General features: G+C 39.6%; 1 protein-coding gene across 3 annotated transcripts in view; it reads right to left on the bottom strand.

Annotated features, from left to right (window-relative positions):
- The window catches only part of LRBA (LPS responsive beige-like anchor protein), a 558089-nt gene that overhangs the window by 407075 nt on the left and 133379 nt on the right, over positions 1 to 17635 (bottom strand). For all 3 annotated transcript variants that reach the window (XM_073341330.2, XM_073341331.2, XM_073341329.2), the window contains exon 31: positions 5503 to 5636. In XM_073341330.2, coding sequence (XP_073197431.2) covers positions 5503 to 5636 — 134 coding nt within the window. The remainder of the gene's footprint in view (positions 1 to 5502; positions 5637 to 17635) is intronic.

The following is a 17635-nucleotide window of genomic DNA, read 5'->3' on the forward strand; positions in this document are numbered from 1 at the left end:
GAGTGTGGAAAATCCCTAAGCAACGTAGACCTAACCCCCAACATAGACAGCGTTATGTTGGCTTCTCCCGACAACATAGCTTCCACTTCTCAGGGAGGTGGAGTACCTACTCTGATGGGAAAAGCTCTCCTGTTGGCATAGGTAGCCTCTTCACAAAGCACTGCAGCTGCACCATTGCAGTACCGTAAATGTAGACAAGCCCTTAGTCAATACTTTCATCTTAAGACCTTAAGGTGCTTTCACTTACAAGTGAAGTAGGTCAGCATTATTCCCATTTTAGAGCTAGGTAAACCGAGGCACAAAGTGATTATTTTCTCATAGCTGAGAATGGAAACCTGAAGCCCAGACTCCCAGTTTGTGCATTAGCCACAAGACCATCCCATTTATTGCTGCAACCTTTCCTCCCTTTCCCTCTTTCCAACCTAGTCTCTCCACCAGTCTCCACACCTCAGTCCCTTTTCTGATCCTATCCCCTTCACACTGTGGTTGCTTCCTGGGGTGGAAGATGCTACTACTCAGGGTTGGAAGTATCTATTCTTCCCCACTGTTTCTACACTGTGAGGCAAGGTATGGTGAGAATGCAGTTGAGAGGACAAGACCCAAAGGAAGCCTCTGGCAGGGCTGTGGGTGGAGAATTTTGAGGGGAATTGTATGCATGAGTGAATGATAGCAGGGGCAAATGTGTGACTGTCACTTCAGATAAATAACATTTGCCAATGTAGTCAGTTCCTTTACAGCATCCTCACTTTCTAAAAATAATGCTTGAAAAAAGAATATGGAAATGGATAGCACTAAAAAGAAGCTAAAAGTCTCAACATTGAATTCCCTACAGTGAAAAATTGGTAACAAGTACTGTGGGTGCAGTACCACAAAGACAGGAGCAACCACAGAAAACAGGGCAGGAAATGCAAGGGGTTTTTTTGTTTTTGTTTTTTTGCACTAAAAGTCTGTGAAATTTACATCAACACATAATAATTTTAAAACATTGACAAGGAAGACTAAGTGCCCCCAAACAGAACACACAAATATCCCATCAGAATGCACAAAAATAGCTTCGCTACCTTTGACTAGTCTCACCTCCCATGACAAAATGGCTAGCTGTACCAACTAATGACTAGCTTCCTAGATCATATTCTTCAACTCCACCTAGATCAATTATCTTATAATTTGTTACCACTTCCCCATCCAAGGACTCTCCAGATCTGCTCCAGGTATTTCCTCCTTCCAGGAGTGTTTTCAGTCTGTCCTTCTGGTTTCTTACCATATTACTTTATTACAGGGGCGGGCAAACTATGGCCCGCAGGCCGCATCTTGCCTGCCAGCCATTTAATCCAGCCCTCGAGCTCCTGCTGGGGAGTGGGGTCTGAGGCTTGCCCTGCTCTGGCACTCCAGCCAGGGAGCAGGGTCGGGGACTAGTTCTCGTGGCTCCCGGAAGCAGCAACATGTCCCCACTCCGTCTCCTATACATAGGGGCAGCCAGGGGGCTCTGCTCCGCACACTGCCCTGCCCCAAGCACCGCTCCCACCACTCCCATTGGCCAGGAACCACAGCCAATGGGAGCTGCAGGGGTGGCGCCTGCAGACAGGGCAGCACGCAGCAGAGCCGCCTGGATGCCCCTATGCATAGGGGCCGGAGGAGGGACATCCCACTGCTTCCAGGAGCTGCTTGAGGCAAGCGCTGCCCAGAGCCCGCACCCCTGAGCAAGTCTTGTGTGTCCCAGCCCTGATCCCCCTCCCACCCTCTGAACCTCTTGGTCCCAGCCTAGAGCACCCTCCTGCACCCCAGACCTCTCATTCCCAGCCCATCACAGAGCCTGTACCCCACAGCCAGAACCCTTACCCCACCCTCAGTGCCCCAAGCCCCTGCCCCAGCCCTGATCCCCCTCCTGCCCTTCGAACCCCTCAGTCCCAGCCCGGAGCACCCTCCTACACTCCAAACCCACATCCCCAGCCCCACCCCAGAGCCTGCACCCCTAGCTGGAGCCCTCACACACCCCACCCCCACTGACCCAGCCCAGAGCCCCCTCCTGCACCATGAACTCCTCATTTCTGGCCCCACCCTGGAGCCCACACCCCCGGCCCAGACCTCACCCCCTCCTATATGCCAACCCCAATTTCATGAGCGTTCATGGTCCGCCATACAATTTCTATACCCAGATGTGACCCTCGGGCCAAAAAGTTTGCCCACCCCTGCTATATAAGGAAGGAGTGCCAGACTCAAATCCCTTGTAGCAGTCATGAGTTCAAAATTACTTCACATGATTTTAAACTGTACAGCAGGGCCTAGTCCAGCACAGGTGTAAGGACCTGATGAATTTTACATGCTAGTGGTGGTCCCTCTGAAGTCAAAAGGAATTCCTCATAGTGTGCAGTTACATACATCTTTTTCAGGATCATGTCCTTGGTCTCTATATCTCAGAAGAATTTCTGAGCCTTTTCCAGCAGCCAAACCACATCTGTTGACAGCCTCAGGTGTGTGCACCAGCACCAATACACTGAGACTAAGAGTCCTGAGGAACAGTGATTAATGATCACTATGCAACAAAGTGACTAAACCCAAGACATTAAGATTGTGACTATCCTAGGTGGAATGTGTCTGTTGCTCAGCCTGTTTTATTAGAAAAGCCGAGTTAATCAGGTAAGAGCAGCTATTTGTTAAAATGATATGAAGAAATTAAAATACTATATATAGCCTTCATGTAAAACATTGTAACACTCCAATTTATATTCACTAACTAGACATCTAGTCTGAAAGTTTGTTGTTGTTGTTTTTTAATAGATTGAATGTGCTTTTTTCTTAATAGCCAGGTAAACAGTCTGAAATTAATATAAGGCCAAACCTTTTTCTCAGCTACTTTCTTGTACGCTAAATGGGGCCTAAAAAATTATGTGGAGATAAAAAAAATTGTGATATGACCTCAGAAGAAAAACATCAATTTTCTTATTTCAGTCCTTTTTAAAAAAAAAAAATAGATATTACTATTACTCATTTTTGCCCACTTTTTTTCTCGCATACCACAAGGTTAAAACCCTCATACAAGAGTATTTAAAATTGAAGTGTAGACAATTTACATAATCAACACAAACACAAATTACTTATACTTTTAATATTTTATATCAGTGGGAACTAGTGTTTCCATTTAATCTTTATTTTTATTAAAAATAATTTCCAATCAATAGTCATGTTTTAATCAGTTTTAGGCATGATTTCATGTATCCCCTAAATTTTTCTTTTTAATGAATTAGATTGCCAGTCCAAACAAGTCTGGTATTTTTAATCCTACTTTGTTTCTTTTTATGCATATCGATTTAGATTAGAAGTCTCAGTTTTTGCCAACCCTTCCAGACATTCTGGAGGTTATACTGGTACAAGTTACATCATTATTGTTCATTGTCTGGATTTCTTATACATTTTACAGTACAGCAGCATTCAACATATTCCAAAATCATTTCTACAAAAAAAAGTATATCCCATTTAGAGAGCCTGCAAGTTAAATTCCATTGATGTGCTTCTAGTCAAAGTGATTTAAATCATTACAGCAGTTTCTCAATAATCTAGGCCCTATCTGACTGAGGAAAATAGGGCATGATTTACCATGTTGGCTAACAGATTTTAACTAATGTGCTTTTATCATATACAGAGTGTAAAGCCTTCAAAAACATGCTACTTGCTCCTGGTCAACCCTAGGCTCCCTCTTCAACTGTGGCATGTTTTTAAAACACAACCTATTTCCCTAGTCTAGATCTGCCTCCTAGACTAATAGACGACTACCTCCTGGAAATTTGAGTGATGAACTCAATTTTCCTTTTTGTATCAGGCAGTAAGAAAGTATTGGATCACAAAAGCTTTTCCTTTCATGTAGCATGGTTGCAATTAAATCTGAACGACCCCCACAAGTACTTTTGCAGAGAGCTGGAGAGAACAAAGATAAAAATAAATGTGCCCACAAGGGCACTTGAGAAGGGGACTGTACTTGGTCTTCTTGTTTCTGATACATCATTGGCAACAACTAGCTCCTGCAGTATAAAGAAATGCCCAGTTAACAGGCACGGAGGGATGCTTCCTTGACATAGAGCTTCAATTCAATTCAAAACTTTAGCATGCAATTTGGTGGTTTTGGTGGGCACAGATACTTGGGAGAACACACACAGCCTTGAGACTACAAAATGGCTGACCAAAAAGAGCAGGCCTTCCGCATTATATCAGAGCGTTAGACATGTTGTACAGAAAGAAAGGAGAGCCTCAGGACTCAAAATACCACATGACTGTGTGTTTATGAACAACTTATACTAAGTCTGTCCTCAGTGAAGAGTACCACAGCAATTACTCAGATTTCATGATGGCAAATTTGTCAGGATAAAACTTTCTTGCCTTTATAGGGAATATATTCAGACTTATTTTCTGTTAGCATAAATATTCTGTATTGCAATATACAAGTTTCATGATCATACTTAACTTGAGAAAGGCTTTTAAAAATAAAAGTACCTCACGAAAAAATATTACCTATTAGAAGAAGTGCAACATATCCCTATGCTAATTACAATTGCTTCCTACTGTATGACTTCTGCTTATTAATAATATTCTCATCTTTTTTGGAATTATGGGAAGTATTGTTAAAAGCAATCAGATTCTTATATTTGCTCTCCCCTATAATGAGACAAAAAAGAACAAAATGAAATTAACGGCAGGAAACTTAGAACAAAAGTAAGCTTATTCAAATCAACAACATCACTGGTAGTCAGTAAAAATACTTTAGCAGGATTCTTTTGTTTAAAAGGAGGTTAGCTTTATAAGCATTTCCAGCTACTGCATGCAAGCTAAGAATCATACGAGTAGTCAAACCTTGTGCTTTAAGGTGTAAGCTGATCACTGGTGATGGTCAGAAAGGAATGCTCATGGTCACAAACCCAAGTAACACCACTGTATGATTGGCCAGATTTAACATACAGGTATTTTACCTTTTTCTGAAGTATCTGGTACTGGCCATAGTTAGAGATAGGATATCAAGCACATGCTCCCAACCCTGCAAGCTGTCACATGTGTGCATCAGCAGACATATGCAGAACAGCTTGCAGGATCCAGGGCCTCAGAGTTTCCTCTGTCTGATCCGGTATAAAAAGTTCTATATTACCTAATACATACAGTTAGGGGAAAAAAGCAACTACAAAAAAAGCACCTTTCTAATATAGATTCAGATAAGTTTTCCAACAGAAAATAAAAATCAATAATTGTTAATATTCTAAGCATAGCGAGATTTTTAAAAAATAATTCTTTGCTGTCCTACTCTAGGTAGGAATTAAAACATAAGGCCACCAACACAAAATCTTTAGTTACATAATTAGCAAATGACGCACAAATAAATGTGTTTATCTGCAATGTTTCGGAGGTTAAAACTTTGGAAGTGTCTCCCCTTCACAGGGAATCTCATTACAGATGATTCCACTTCTATTACATTTTTCTGTTTCTTTTCTATTAAGCTGTCTTCCGTTTACCCTTACTCACCAGGATATTCTCCTGTCAGGTCTGGGGCCTGCGCTGAATCTAATGAAGAAACCACGCTGACAGCATTTGTGGGTACACTCATGGTAGCTGTAGAAGGGGAAATTGTTGATTTCTTTGGAGCTACAACAACACTCCTACATGGAGAAATATATAAAGTTAGTAAATAGTCTTTTTTTTTTTTTTTTTTTTTACATACAGTGGCCCTTTTTTCAAAGGAAAGAAACACAATACATACAGAATTCTGTTTTCCGCAAACCATGTTAGCTAGCAAGTTCAACACTTCTTTCCACATTCTTTTTTGCCAGCCTATCTAAAGATATGCACTGACACTTTATCCATGTTCTCCCTCTCCTCCTTCCAATTGTTTATAGCAAGGCTTTAACATTCATTTCAATCCCCCAGAAACATGGTCAGCTAAAATACCATGGATATACAACTACTAGGGTGGGTTACTTTGGGATCTATCACAGTTCCAGTAAAAACACCTTTTGCCTTTGGTATTACTCATATTGAGTACCGCTTTAAGAGCAACACCATGCTTTAATGATCTAATATAGCTGAAAACAGAAAGGTAGAAAGGGGCTGCAATGTCAATATAGTCAAAATAAAAGATACTGAGATCTGACAATATCCACCTTGAAAACTGTCTAGATGTGATAGGCTCCTTTAATTCTGTTTTACAATACTGGAAGGCTTCTCAGTGGAGAAATCTACAGTATAAAAATAACTAAAACCATCCTGAAATGCTAATGTATAGTACATATGTTAATGTCTTTTCATTACATTTCAAATGCATCTTATATGGAAATAAATCTATGGATATATCTGAACTTAAAGAAATACTTATTAAAACAAATCAGAAGATTCTTAGAGCTGAAGACAGTGTCACCAGTCTTTACATAAGCTAACTTTCAAGCATTACATTCAACAATAAATATGAAAGAAGATAATGACGACATGTAAAATGTCAAATTAGGCATGGAGATTTATCTTGTCCGCTACCAAGAATCATAGACTATCAGGTTTGGAAGGGACCTCAGGAGGTCATCTAGTCCAACCCCCTGCTCAAATTAGGACCAATCCCCAATTTTTGCCCCAGATCTCTAAATGGCCCCCTCAAGGATTGAACTCATAACCCTGGGTTTAGCAGGCCAATGCTCAAACCACTGAGCTATCCCTCCCCCCTTAAAGAAATCTATTTATGATACACCAATTTCAATTAAATTGTAGTACTTTATTCCAAATACCTAAAAGACCTTGTTAAGCATACTTCTAAGGCATTTTTAATTGCAAGTTAGCTCCATAGACATGCAAAAACCCAACTAATGAGGTAAAGAGTGCAGCCGATATATAATGCACTCCCACAGCAGCGCTTACTTTTAATTACCTGGTGTTAACTGTAAGTTGAAAATCTTCAACATTCAATTTATTTAATCACATCTTCTGTTGACAACACTATAACTACACACTGAAATTATTCCCTTAATAACTTTAAAGAATTCAGTTTCTAAATAAAGTTACTTAGAAACTTGAACCAAACTCAGGCGTGGAAAGAAGGTTTTTGTTAAATACTTTAAAAATAATTTTAATTAGAAGGGGAAAATGGATCACAGTTGTCTTTCTCCTTCACTCCAATGGATGTCACATAAGCTAGGCTGTGTTACTGATTAAATCAACCTTCCAATTGCTAGGAGTAGGGCAGCCACCGTACTTGGGGGTAGTGTGTGTCACATCATTATAAGGGTGACTGCTAATGTTAACTATACACTAAAAAACAGACGTAACAACCACCTGAGCCCCAAGCCAAGTCATTGTGCTTGAGCCATGAATTTCTCTCATATGTACATGTCGGTTTCCACCAAACACGTACAGTGTATTAGAAAACTAGTTTATAAAAATATATACAGAGTCTGCTAAATTATACATACATTGCCATTAATGTACAATGGGGCCTTGCATTTCCTCATGCCTTACATTACAGAGCATAAAACAGACAATATCCCTCTAGACATGCAATACTAAGACACTATTATTGCTCTTCTTTAGGACAAGTTCAAAAACCAGGAAGGAGATAGGAGAGCAATATATATTTACTGGGTTTTAGTAACATGGGTATACTATTAATATTAGGATGTGCCCCCAGCATCTGACTCACACTAGTAAATTTCATGTGCATTTCCTTGCTGGATTTAAATTGTTTTATTGTCAAAATACTCAATACAAATATTTAACTAGGATCCAGAGATCTATATTTCATGAATGCAGATGTGTTCACATAGTCTGTATCAGACCTTAATGTAAAACATGGAGACATTTGTTTCCTTACCTGCAAAAGAGTTACAGTAGCATTTTCTCAAGTTCCTACCAACAAACACAAAGTGCATTACAAGAAAACTGGAATGGATCCTAATATAAAAGCAGGGAAATAGTTTGGTGATAAAATTCTGGAGCCACTAAAACTTTTGACAAGGTAGTTATTGTGTAGGCATAATAGCTTGTTGTTGAATAGCTCTCTCTCCTACATCAATGCAATTATTTTAATACTGGAAGGTACCAAAATTAACTTAAGAACAAAACATGTGTTACATTTTCTTTTTTCATTTATAGTGTCATATGTTTTCAGGATTTTTCTAAACCAGTCAGTTCTCAGGAATCATCAAAACAAGAGGCCTTCCACGTTTCACTCCTGGGGGAATTCTGTGCAAAAAAATAAAAAATTCTATGCACAATATTTCAAAATTTTGCAAAATTCTACACATTTTATTTGTCAAAAATAACACTATATTATGACAGCAGTTTCAGTGACTTTGGTAATTTATTTCAAAATACCTGTCAGCAGGTATATCTGTAATAATACAGACACACAAAAATTCCCCCAGGAGAAGAGTTAAAGAAACCCCTACGACAACCCAGTTCCTGTTTCTCTGCCCCCTTTCCCCCTCCCGAGCCCAGCCAGGGGGCCAGATACCCACACACACACCCCCCCCAGAGACCAGCCATGCCCCCCCAGCCCAGACACTCACACCTGCTACCCTTCAGAGCAGGCTCCCCCTCCCCCCGACCCAAATATTCACACACTCTACACCCCAGAGCCCAGACGCATCCCCCACAACCCAGACACTCACATCCCCTAAGACCAGGGATCCAGAGTGAGAAACAGCCTGATACTGGGTCCCGGGTTTCCACGGAGTTTCCAGTGTGCCACCACCTTCTTCCTTCAGGGTGTGTGGAGAACTGTAGTTGCCAGGAGTCCTCTAAGCTCCCTCCCCCTCCTCCTGGCCTTGTCTTCTATTTGCAAGCTGGACTCTGCTAGGTCCAGCAGCCCCTAGTGACGGCCAACATTTCTGCAGCCCTTTTCTGTGGGGAAAAAAGGAAATTCTGTGTGCACAACATTAATTTCTGCACAATTCTGCATTGCACAGTAGCACAGAATTCCCCCAGGAGTAACCTTTAAGATGGCTATGAAAACTACACTGATAGGCCCCTAGCAATTATGAAGCCACTGTGGCTTCCAAATCTGTAGAGTAGGGAAAGCCCTGGATTCTCTGAAAGTATCACACATAAATGGCTGATCAGATTCTGTTAATTTTAGATTTTAGGATTTCCTTCTCTAGCTTAAGAGCATATGTACTAAGTTTTGAGATCGAAGGAATTTTGGAAGACTTCATAAACCTTCTGTAATAATTGTCTATAAGAAATGTGCTCATTAGAGTTGCCAGGTGCCCAGTCTTCAACCATAAGGTCCAGTCGAAAAAGGAACCTGACAGTGTTGGGTCAGATGTACTGACCAGACATCAAAAGTCCAGTTACTGCGGGCAGCAAGGGAAAGGCTGCCTCCTACCTGCATCTCTTTGGCAGGAAGGCAGGCTCCATGTCAGGCTACAGCTCCAAAGCAGAGGGAGACCAGTGGTGGGGCAGGGAGGTGGAGAAGATCCAGCTACGAGGATGAGGGCGGGCAGTGAGCAGTATGGGGAGGGTGGAAGAGAAGCGAATGGGGGGCAGAGCTTCAGGGGAAGAAGCGGGGTAGGGACAGGGCAGAGGGGGTCCAGTTGTCAACAATTAGAAAGTTGGCAACCCTAGGGCTGATATATGAGTCACAGTACCAGAACTGGACACTATTCACTGCACAAAACTATGATCATGCCAAGTTAAGGTTGACCAAAAGTGATAAATACCCTTCCATCAAATGCACCTATACTTAATCCTCTGAAAACCAAGGAGGGAAACTTAAAGATTTCTCCAAAACCACATCCCACAACCTCAATTCTCCCAACCTAGAACTGGCAATAAACGCTGAAACAAAACCAGGCATGGCCAATCATAAATACGAGCTGTCATTTTCTGTGTTGTGTCCAACACAATGCTACACCATAGTTCTTCTTCATACACCGATACAAACACTACTACTACTGTGCTAAGTGTAGCTGAACTTATCAATGGTTTAGTTACACCAAGTTTCCAGAGATTGCACTGCCATTTAAGGAGAGGTGCACCTACAGCTAAAGCAATCAGGGATCCCTTTTTTTTCCTGCGTTGTCATGTGCAGCAGTTCAAAGCAGATGATCAAAATGTGCCCTCTTGCCTCTAAAATCATCTGTAGAGAGAACTATAACAGTTGTTATTCACATTCACTAGGTATATGAAGATAGTGGGATATACACACACCACCCATAATATTCTCTAACACATTCTCAGAGCTCAGCAGACAGCAAAGGAAACAATGAGTAACTGCTTCACAAATCTGACACTATAACACACGCACACAAACAATTATCATTAGGGAACTTCACAGGCTTTTTTTAATTACAATCATTATTCCTTATCAGAATGGAAACTTGCAACTGAAAACAGAAAAGAAAATTAAGCTTTAACTAACCATGAGATAATGGCTCAGCACCGTAAGTGATCTACTTGAATTCAAGTGGTAAGAAGTAGAGTCATTAAACATCCCAAAGTTGAGTGTACAGAAGAGCATATGTTGCAGTTCAGTAAAAAGATTTATATATATCCACCCTGGAGGACGTTAGAAAAACTGCCTCTCAGTTAGGGCTGGTCAAAAACATTCCATAAAAGTTATTTCAATAAATTGTTTTTTCACAAGAACTATCTGCTTTCCATAGAAATTTTTGAATTTTTGTCAAAATAAACCCCTAATATCTGAAACAGGAAAATTTTTGGTACAGCAAAACAATTCAATGTATAAACATGTTGGTGTCTCATGGAAGTTGCATTTTGAGTGTCCCCATTCTCCTCTATAAATCCGGTTCTCCAGCAAGATTGTATCTACCACGATGCACCTCAATCAGGGACTTCCACAGTGGCTCAGCAAGAGGGAATACTGTAGTGCATCATGAGAGATGGAATCTAAGCGGAAAATATTTTCCCTGCCCCGCTGTACTTTCAGTGTAAACCGTACCCAACACATAAAGGAGCGAGTAGATTTCACAATGCTAAACTGGCACCCAGAGAAAATATCAGCCAGACGTTACCCTCTGAGATGAGCTGGGATGGGCCCAAAAGTTTTACGTAGTAAATCTTTGAACTTGCTCTCTTCTCTGTTACCTGCAATTGCCAAGGTCTCCTGAGTCAAGAGTTTAGCTGAGAACTCAAAAAGAATTAACTGTAATCTTTGAGTGCCTTAACATATTCCTTTTGCAACTAAACTCTGTCATATTACCCATTTATTTTAATCTGGTATTTAATGTATTTTTTATGTAATCCATCTATACTCTGCATCTTTCCTTTATTTTTTATACACAGTTTAAAGAGAGTTTATCAAACAAGATTATAGCCACAGGATTTATTTTTTAGAGGTTCAACTCAAGGGCCTCTTGAAGGCATGTTACCAAGGCATGCTCATTATAAGTAGATTTGTTTGCTTTCTATTATCTGGGATGCACAAGAGTACATTTGAATCATAGATCCAGTACTTAAGGGTCCTCTGTTTAAACTTTATGATCCTGTGAGAAATTCTTATACAGTTCCTTAGAAAGTGATATTGATATATTCTCATTCTCCATAGCTAAGTAGAAATATAACAACTTTCAAATAAAGAAATATATGTTACTTGTTTAACTGCTCCATAACTAGTGCAAATGGTTCTGGTGTTGGTCACAAAAAAACAGTTATTTCAGTGCTAAGATACTTGGAGTTAAAGAAGTGCCAACTGACAGACAATTCATGAGGCACTAGAAAACCCATTATTTTAAGATAAATGTCTATATAAAATATAAATTATGTAGAAACTATGGAATATGCATCATATTAATCTAATGTTAAACAAAATAATCTTAAGAAATATCCAAGTATTCAAAAATACCTTCTAGTCCACTAAAATTGAGGAGCACCTGCTTTGTCTTTAAGTAGGTTACCACACAAACAAGATGTTTTCCTTTCATTTAGTAAATTAATTGATTGGTGAATTATGTTTTTAAAAGTGGGAAACTCTTGGATCTACAGAAATAATCTATTTACAAGCCTCCATAGTTCCTATTTTACATTTTACCATGTTTATAGGGAATGTTGGGTTATTTTCACACACCAAATTCATGTCCTAGGTTCAAAGATGACCATCATCTTGAGTACCTTGATCGCATGCAAGATTACCCATCAATTAATTTTATTTCTTTAATAAAATGGAACCACCTCATTTAATTCTATATTCCTTCATCACCTAACATTTGCAAATTATAATACTAATTGCTTCAGATATGGGAAAGTTAATATAAATTAGAAAAATACCATAAACAAAATAGTCTTACACATTTTCTGAGCAAAGCTCTGCCTCAACACATCTATAAACATTAAAAGGGCTTCTGTAGATTGTCTCATTAACTCAACTACTTCAGGTGTTTTTCTTCTTTAATTTAAAACCAAATCTTTAATGTTTAAAGCAAGAATTTATAGCACAAAAACTGATAAACGTAGGTCAGATACAGTGTAGGCCAGCCACCATAAATACATCTTAGCCAGAAGGTCAGTGTGTTATTAGTCCCAATTATGCTGAAGTGTAGGAAGGCTTTGTGTTGCAGACAATTATTCACTGCTGAATGAGCACAGATCACCAAACTGAGCAGTGGCTTCCATCAGAGACAAAAGGCTTACAGACTAAGAATCCATTCATCCAAATTCTTTAAACAGTCATCTATTCCTCAATTTTTAGAATGCTTATTTTTATTTGTTTTGATAAGATGCAAAATACCTCTAAATATAAAAAAAAATTCCAAGTACCTTTTCCCCTGCTTATTTATTAGTAAAGTGATAAGCTTACACTTAATTTGAAAAATGTAATGTAAATTGCACAGGTTGCTTGAGCTTGACTCAAAGTAAAAAATGTGAATCAAGCCTACCTGATGGCTTCTTAATAATTTAGAAATCAATATATTAATTTTAATTCCCACTGGCATGTGGAAATTTACTAGGATTTGATTTCTAGTGTCTCACTTTTCACGTTGGATAGGAATACCAGTGAAGCAGCTTGTTTGTTCTCCTACAGAAACAGAAGATCCCGAGGTCCCAGACTCCAGGCTCCAGCCCGAGCACAAATGTCTACACTGCAATTTTGGAGCCCCACAGCCTGAGCCTCACAAGCCTAAGTCAGCTGACATGGGCAGGTGTTTTATTGCAGTGTAGACATACCCACATTGTCACCTTACTGGCTCTGTTATAAGTTGTGGATAGTCTCCTTTCCCTCTCTCTCTCTACACACTCTGGGAGAAAGGTAAAAAATGAGTGTGCCACACAGCCCCATCAGGGATCAGATGGGCAAAACACTACAGTCTACAGTTTGGAGGAAAGGGGGAGGGAAAGAGTATGGGCTCTATCCCATCATTTTATGGGGGGCTTTAAAAATCCACTTGCGAGGTGTCAGAGAGAACCTGCCATCAATTTTTTTCTACAACAAAATTTAAGTTTTCAGTTTGTAAATAATTACATCGCCAGCTCTAAATGGAATCCTGTAAGTTGCAGTAAAACACCAAAACCATGTCAATTTCATGCCGCTACTCAGGAAAGCTATGATCAGAGGCAAGCACTGGAGATATTCTCAAGAAAAGATTATCCTAAATATTGGAGGCTGAAGGAGAGAAACAGTGCAATCCCATCCTCCAGGCAGCCTGCATTCATCACCATAGATCTGAGCATTTTCACAGCAGCCAAAAGACTCTGGAGGAGGGTGAAAAGACAAAAGTCTCCTTCACATGGACAGATGCTAAATGGAGTGGAGTTTCACATACGTTTGACAGAGCTAGCTCGGGGATGATACAAACGATGGAGCCCCCATATAGGGGCCACTGCCAGCACACTGGTAGAAAACCTACCCACTCTCTTAGCCCAGGAGTTGGGTGGCAAGAGAGATGAGCTCCTCACTAGGGAACTACTCCTAGCCTTTGTTAGTAGAGCTCTCCCATGATCACCTTTTGTCCCTATTTCCAGTACTTCTAGTAGATTTAGTCTTCCAGCTAAACCTTTTCCAACCTTTTCAAACCTTGCCAAGAGATATTTGTGTGTGTTTATTCTGTACATAAATTATGTAAAATCCATATAACTCATTATCTAAAATACAACCACTGAAAAAGGTCTCACATGACAGTGGGAAATGCACAGATTGACCCAAACTAAGCAGCTTACACATGTGACATTCCAAGCAGTAAGCAAGCTTATAAAAATATCTGTTTTGCAAGTTAAAGCTTAGCCTCAGATTTAAGCACCACACTGAAGAGCCATGATTTAAGCATCTGTTTCTCTTATAACCTCAATGTCTGCTTCCCCAAACTCCATGATCACTGAATTTGTCCACAAAGAGTAGCAGAAGTCAGGAGAGAGTCACATGATAAACAAGGCAAGTAATAGGTTAATAGGTTGTTAGACTAACCAAGAGAGAAAAACCTCATCAGGTTTTTGTTTTGTTTTGTTTTGAAACTCTGAAAACAAGTGTTGCTTTTAGTTTTCCATCAGTCCTCTTTTCTTGAGACACTAGTAACATTTTCTTGTCTACAAAAAACAGTCTCAGGACATACTGCAATTGGACTGTGTTAATTAACTGTCTTTGTGGATCTACTGAAAAAGCCAGCCCAGGCCTTGAACTTTATCAGGATAAACCCCTGGCACCCACTAATCACCATATTGGATCTTCACATAAGATAAGAGGAAGATTTTTGGCATGGGAATGAACACACACACCTTGTTGTTTGCAAAAGCCTGCAACCTGGCAGCCTTTCAGCAAGATTTCACTCACATAGCTGTTACTGTATACTCTCCAGCTATGGCTGGGAAGTTGATAATCCTTAAGATATGAGGAGAGTTTTGATTTCTGACACAGCATTCCTGAGATAAATGCAGGATCAGAGAGATGCTTTGAAATTCCCAGAGATACTCCACTGGTAAACTGCTACATGGGAACAACTTTTAACAAGGTGTCTCAAAAAAAAAAAAAGTAGTTAACTTACCAAGCTTTGTGTTTGCCACCAGACAATACATTAAATGCAAACCAGACTCAGTAAGTTGCATAGAGCATCCTGAAATCTGCCCTTCCAAAGTTTCTCACTGTACTGTTAGTATTTTGGTGATCCCTCAGAACTAAAAGCTATTCCTTCTAACTCTGCTGCAGCTTCCTGTAAAAAGGTCATAACCTATTCCACCCACCCCAACCAGAAAAGCCCAGTAGATGTGGATATCATTTCAGAGCCAAAACTTACTTTTTAAAATAGTTTTGCATTAAATACAGTTATCCTCAAGTGTTCGTGAAACTGCTGATTTTCTCCTTTCTACATTTTTAATGTAGAAATTACATACCCAGCTACTTTATCAAGTATTATTTACTATGTTAAAAATTGATTTTAAAACTCTTGATTTATGAGCTAGTTATCTTTGTGTCACATTACAAATAAACAGATTTACTCTAGATGTGAGATTGTGCATGTCACTACTAGATTGACATGGGTAAAGCTTTCACTTATACATTATGCACTTTTGTCTACCTGACACCATGAAAGTAAGGAAATGAAAAGTTACACAACCTAGCAGTGCACTGATGCTGACCCAAGGGCTTATGTGTTGCTGCTGATGGATAAAATATGTATATCGGCGGCTACATTTCAACCCTCCACTGGCTCCTGACCTCTTCCTCACACCAGCACCCCCCTCAATTAAGCATAAAAAAAGCATAGGAAACCAATACCCCAGAAACGTCATTGTGAAGCAGTCAGCGTCACTACGCACACGACACATCTGACACAAATCTACAAAAGCAAGGAAAGAAAAAGTTTTGGCACCTAATTGTACACACCTTCTGCTCCTCCATTCAACAGCACACAACTTGCCGCCATCACAACCTTGACTCAGCCACCTTTTCTTTCTTCTGCACACACCCTATTACTGGAATATTCCCTCTCTCTCACTCCACCAACACTAACACTTGTAGGTTTTAGTGCAGTAGTCAGTTGTGTGTGGTCAAAGTCATTTGATGAGGGGGTCTACGAAAACAACAGTTAAAGAAAGCTCATCTCCTTGAGGAGAGAGTGACAGTTAAGGTTACAGAGTGTGGTAGTTGTGGAAATGTAAAGGTGTGTGCTTGTGAGTGGAGGGGTAGAGAGTATTTCTTGTTAGGTAGCTTCTCTCTCCATTGTCTTGCTTTTTTGGGTTTGTCTCCAATATGTATCCATGTAGCAACCCTAACTACTTCACAGAAAAGTTTGTGTATTGATTTTCTTTTTTTTAAATACTTGATTGGATGTCAGACTTGTACAAGATAGAGGGCACAGACCTACAGGGGATAGAAGTACAGCGGCTGATGTAAAATATTTTATTTATCAGCAGCTGTGCACATACCCTTCTCTATTGGATAAAATCTAACAAGAACATAGCTCCTAACTGAGAAAATTGTGCGTGTCTGGTCCATCCCCAATATATCAGTCAATCAAGCTTGCATGTGGCCCAGCACCTTTCCAGATAATCAATCAGGTTTGTGAGCACAGTACAAATATTCAGTTACAATGTTGGCAACAGTTAAAAATGACCGTAAATCCATCACTCACACACACCGTGGCACCAGCCCGCTACCAATTTTTGTGCCAACGGACCATTTTTTTCAAGAGATATCAGTCAACAATGAAAAATAAGACTGCCCAGTAAAAAAATTCAGCTAGAGCCCAAGTTTAAACAACTCCTGTTAAAATTCAGACAGAAAAAAAAATCCAGATAATTCAAGGGCATAAAGACTAATACTGTGTGAAATTTCACATGAGTTGGCCACTTGCTTTTAAAAAAAACAGAAACATATCCCCTATTTTTAGAGCATCTTAAAGTGCAATTATGAGTGTTGAGCAGCTATCATTTTCATTAAAAATACTCTCTAGCTGTTATGGTTGTGAGTAAAACCTTCAAAATATGAACAATGTACCTACTTCAGAGACATCTGCTAAGTTTACACAGAGCCTCAAACAATAGGTGCTAATTCAAATGACAATGATTATTTGTATGTCTGCTTTATCATCTGTTTCACTGCCCAAAGCATGTCGGAAAGAAGAGGAAATATATAACAAAGACCTACAGCAAATGTTTTCCAAAGTAGATGTGAAGAGCCACAGAAGATGTAAATTGAGGTAGACCTTTAATACCACATGGCAGGGCAAAACTGGTTTTGTTTTCCTGAAGAGAAGTTTGAGAAACAATGTTTTAATTGGTTATTCCCTTGCTTTTATCAGTTTGTGTGAGTTTTTAACCAAGGTATTTTGGTTTGGTTCTGTTTTGTTTTTGTGGAAATAAATAACTCGTTCGGTCTGCTCACTGAGCTGTATGTTAATGTATTGGCATATAAGCAATTTGACATTAACTGAACTTACTGTCAAACAGATTTTTTTGTTTAGTTTTATTTCTTAGAGCTAATTATTAAATATTCAGATTACAGTATCATCCAAGAGCTCCAGTTATGATCAGGTGCTCATTCTGCTAGGCAACATACAAAAATAAGGCCCAGGCTTTGAAAAGCTTTCAAATTAAGGAAGAGACAGATTAAATTGTTATCACTTTCTTCCAGTCATGAAACTAGTGGGCAGAACTACCTCACCCTGAGCACGACTCCAGTGACCCAGAAATTGCACTTATTTGTTCATTGACTGCTAGGAGGAGTTCCAAG

This window comes from Lepidochelys kempii, chromosome 4, assembly GCF_965140285.1.
Source record: "Lepidochelys kempii isolate rLepKem1 chromosome 4, rLepKem1.hap1, whole genome shotgun sequence".
Classification (NCBI taxonomy): domain Eukaryota; kingdom Metazoa; phylum Chordata; order Testudines; family Cheloniidae; genus Lepidochelys; species Lepidochelys kempii.